The 3134-nt window shown below is 44.1% G+C and overlaps 1 protein-coding gene across 1 annotated transcript; it reads right to left on the bottom strand.

Moving 5' to 3' along the window:
* Window positions 1-2085: 2085 nt before the first annotated feature.
* LOC109860173 (putative ankyrin repeat protein RF_0381) lies at window positions 2086-2779 on the bottom strand. Its single transcript, XM_020439077.1, has 3 exons — window positions 2719-2779; window positions 2412-2609; window positions 2086-2306 (listed from the first exon to the last, which is right to left on the bottom strand). Exons 1-3 carry the CDS (start codon window positions 2777-2779, stop codon window positions 2086-2088), a joined length of 480 nt encoding a protein of 159 aa, XP_020294666.1.
* Between the last annotated feature and the right edge of the window lie 355 nt (window positions 2780-3134).

Below are 3134 nucleotides of genomic sequence, written 5' to 3'. Positions count from 1 at the left end.
TACTCTGCGATCGGTCTACAACGATTCCTCGACCTTTTGTAACAAATCCATTTCGAAGACAAGTTTTCCAGTCTCTGCATGAACTATCTCATCCCGGAGTAAAAGCTACTGTAAAATTGGTATCACAACGCTTTGTTTGGCCTGGAATNNAAAAGGATTGTCGCAGATGGTCTCAGGCTTGTCTTTTTTGTCAAAAATCAAAAATCTCCAGACATAATTCACCACCAGTCGGNAACTTCGTCGCGCCTTCTNGAAGATTTCAACATGTTCATATTGACATTGTTGGACCTTTGCCTGTTTCACGAGGTTATAGATATTGTCTCACCATCATCGATCGTTTCACGAGGTGGCCTGAGGCAATTCCAGTTCCTGACATCACAGCAGAGACTATCGCCAGATTCATTTTCTCAGAATGGATTGCAAGATACGGCGTTCCGCTCAAGATTACGACAGATCAAGGTCGACAGTTTGAAGCAGATTTATTTCGACGATTGACGAAGCTTATTGGAACTACGCATCTTCGAACCACGGCTTATCATCCTGCAGCCAATGGGATGGTTGAACGCTTTCATCGTCAGCTTAAGGCAGCGATCAAGTGTCATCAGACGGAGGCCTGGGTGGATATACTTCCAGTTGTTCTCTTGGGGATTCGTGCGTCTTGGAAAGAGGACCTTCAAGCAACTTCGGCAGAATTGGTGTTTGGAGAAAGCACCAGGCTTCCCGGGCAATTCCTCGTTGAAACACAGTCTCCAGAAACTCAGACAAACTCCTGGTTAGAGCAATTACAGCGAAACATGCGAGAGTTGCAACCTCAAATTCGACGGCACGGTCATCAGGCTCCATTCGTCTTTAAAGACCTAGAAACGGCGACTCATGTATTTGTCAGGCGCAGCATCCTTTCTGGTGCGCTACAATCACCTTACGATGGACCTTTCAAGATAATTTCAAGAAACTCTAAGGTTTTCAAGGTACTCATTCATGGAAAAGAGATTACCGTCTCGGCAGATAGAGTAAAACCGGCCTATCTTTTTGAAGAAACAAGCACTGAAACTCAAAAGCCAGCACCACAAACTACTGCAACGAAAGAGACGGAATTGCCAACCAGAACTCGGAGCGGACGGATTTCAAAACCAACAGTTCGCTTCGCACCGGCTTCGTAACAACCAGGGGGGTCATGTGGCGATCTAACCGTATCGCCACGACAGCTGTCAAACTCCGAATGACAGCTCGTGTTATTGATTTTTAACTCGCGGCCAAGATCAGTTTGTCAAAGCTTTTGACAAGCCGCCGCGAGAAGGCAAAATATGATTATGTGTGGCACGGAGATAAATATTTCCAAAATGCCTATATCAACGGCGATTTTGGAGCCGGATTTCGGCGAAGGAAAACTTCGCTCAAGTGTAGTATGCAGATGCCTTGGAAGCTCCGAAAGCTACAGCTCTCTCAAGAACGCTTGACTCGGCCGCTTCGCATCTTTCTCTCCGAGAGGGATCCTCGACTTTGTCGGCCGCTCTCTCCTCTCAGCGAGTCCCTCGTGGATCTGCCCCGGCCGATTTCTCCACTGCCTTCTTCTCCGAAGCAGCAGAAAAGCATTGCCTGCCAGACCATCCGCATCCGGATAACCCGAGGAACGCAGGCGAAACCAGAGAGTCAGCCTCAGGAGAGCCAAGCTCAGCAGGAGAGTCAGCCACGAGGAAGTCAGACGACGAGTCTTGCAGTCGCCTCCTCGACATCGCAGACGGTGAATATCGCAGTACGCTCAACGTCGACGCAGACTGAGGAGAAGTCTCTTACGCCGCCTGGATCGCCGAGCAGAACTCCTCCCGGAACTCCACCAGCTCTCCGGCGATACGGCCCGAAGAAGCTAACGCGGACCAANCCCATCCTGGTCTANCGCGAGCGGNNATAAATCACNCANCACAACATTCTACACTTACNCTCANACACATACACACACACCTCNAAAAGAAATTGTAAAAAAGAAATTATTAATAAATTGTTCTTGTTCAACCCTTTTGTTAATAGTGGGGATTTTCCCCCACATCCATGTTTTAAAAGATGTTCATCAATCTGTAAATATCCTTTTCAGCTGCAATATAAGGTTATACCTGACTTATCCCTGGCATCAACGTCAGCTCCGTGATTTAAAAGTAATTCAGCAATTTCCATTTTCTCATATTCCATCGCATTGTGAAGCGGAGTTTTGCCATCTCGAGTTTTACCATTGACGTAAGCACCTCTGTCAATAAGCATCTTAACACCATCTACACGTCCACTTCGAACAGCACAATACAGTGGTGTAACACCTGGTGTAAATGTAGATATATATGTAGAATTAATATAAACTCCATGTTTTAAAAGATGTCCATCAATCTGTAAATATCCTTTTCAGCTGCAATATAAAGTTATACCTGACTTATCCCTGGCATCAACGTCAGCTCCGTGATTTAAAAATAATTCAGCAATTACCATTTTCTTATATTCCATCGCATTGTGAAGCGGAGTTGTGCCATCTCGAGTTTTACCATTGACGTAAGCACCTCTGTCAATAAGCATCTTAACACCATCTACACGTCCACTTCGAACGGCACAATACAGTGGTGTAACACCTGGTGTAAATGTAGATATATGTACAATTAATATAACCTCCATGGTTTAAGAGGTGTTTATCAATTTATAAATATCCTTTTTCAGCTGCACTATAAAGAGAAGTAATACCTTCATCGTTACTAGCGGTAATGTTATCTCCATGATTTAAAAGTAATTCAGCAATTTCCATTTTCCCATGTCCCATCGCATCGTGAAGCAGAGTTGTGCCACACACACACACACACACACACACACACACACACACACACACACACATCCCGATTTTTAGTATTAACATTGGCACCTCTGACCAAAAACATCTTAACACCATCTACATATCCGCTTTTAACAGCGAGACACAGTGGTGTATCACCTGAAAAAAAAAAAGATATATGTAGAATTAACTCTCCAATTAAATTCCATGTTTTCAAAAATGTTCATCAATCTGTAAATATTTTTTCTCAGCTGCAATATAGAGTTATACCATAGATGTCAGTGGCATTATAGTCAGCTCCGTGATTTAAAAATAATTCAGCAATTTCTAT

This window comes from Pseudomyrmex gracilis, unplaced genomic scaffold (genome assembly GCF_002006095.1).
Source record: "Pseudomyrmex gracilis isolate BER0280 unplaced genomic scaffold, ASM200609v1 scaffold_340, whole genome shotgun sequence".
NCBI lineage: Eukaryota > Metazoa > Arthropoda > Insecta > Hymenoptera > Formicidae > Pseudomyrmex > Pseudomyrmex gracilis.
Note: the sequence above shows the minus strand (reverse complement) of the source record. Positions and strands in the feature narration are given on the sequence as shown.

Excerpts from the sequence above, each read along its gene's own strand:
- LOC109860173 (XM_020439077.1), bottom strand. The coding sequence starts at position 2,779 with ATGGAAATTGCTGAATTACTTTTAAATCATGGAGATAACATTACCGCT. Across the intron at positions 2,610-2,718 it reads TACCGCTAGTAACGATGAAG|GTGTTACACCACTGTATTGT; the intron begins GTATTACTTCTC and ends CATTTACACCAG. Across the intron at positions 2,307-2,411 it reads TGATGCCAGGGATAAGTCAG|GTGTTACACCACTGTATTGT; the intron begins GTATAACTTTAT and ends CATTTACACCAG.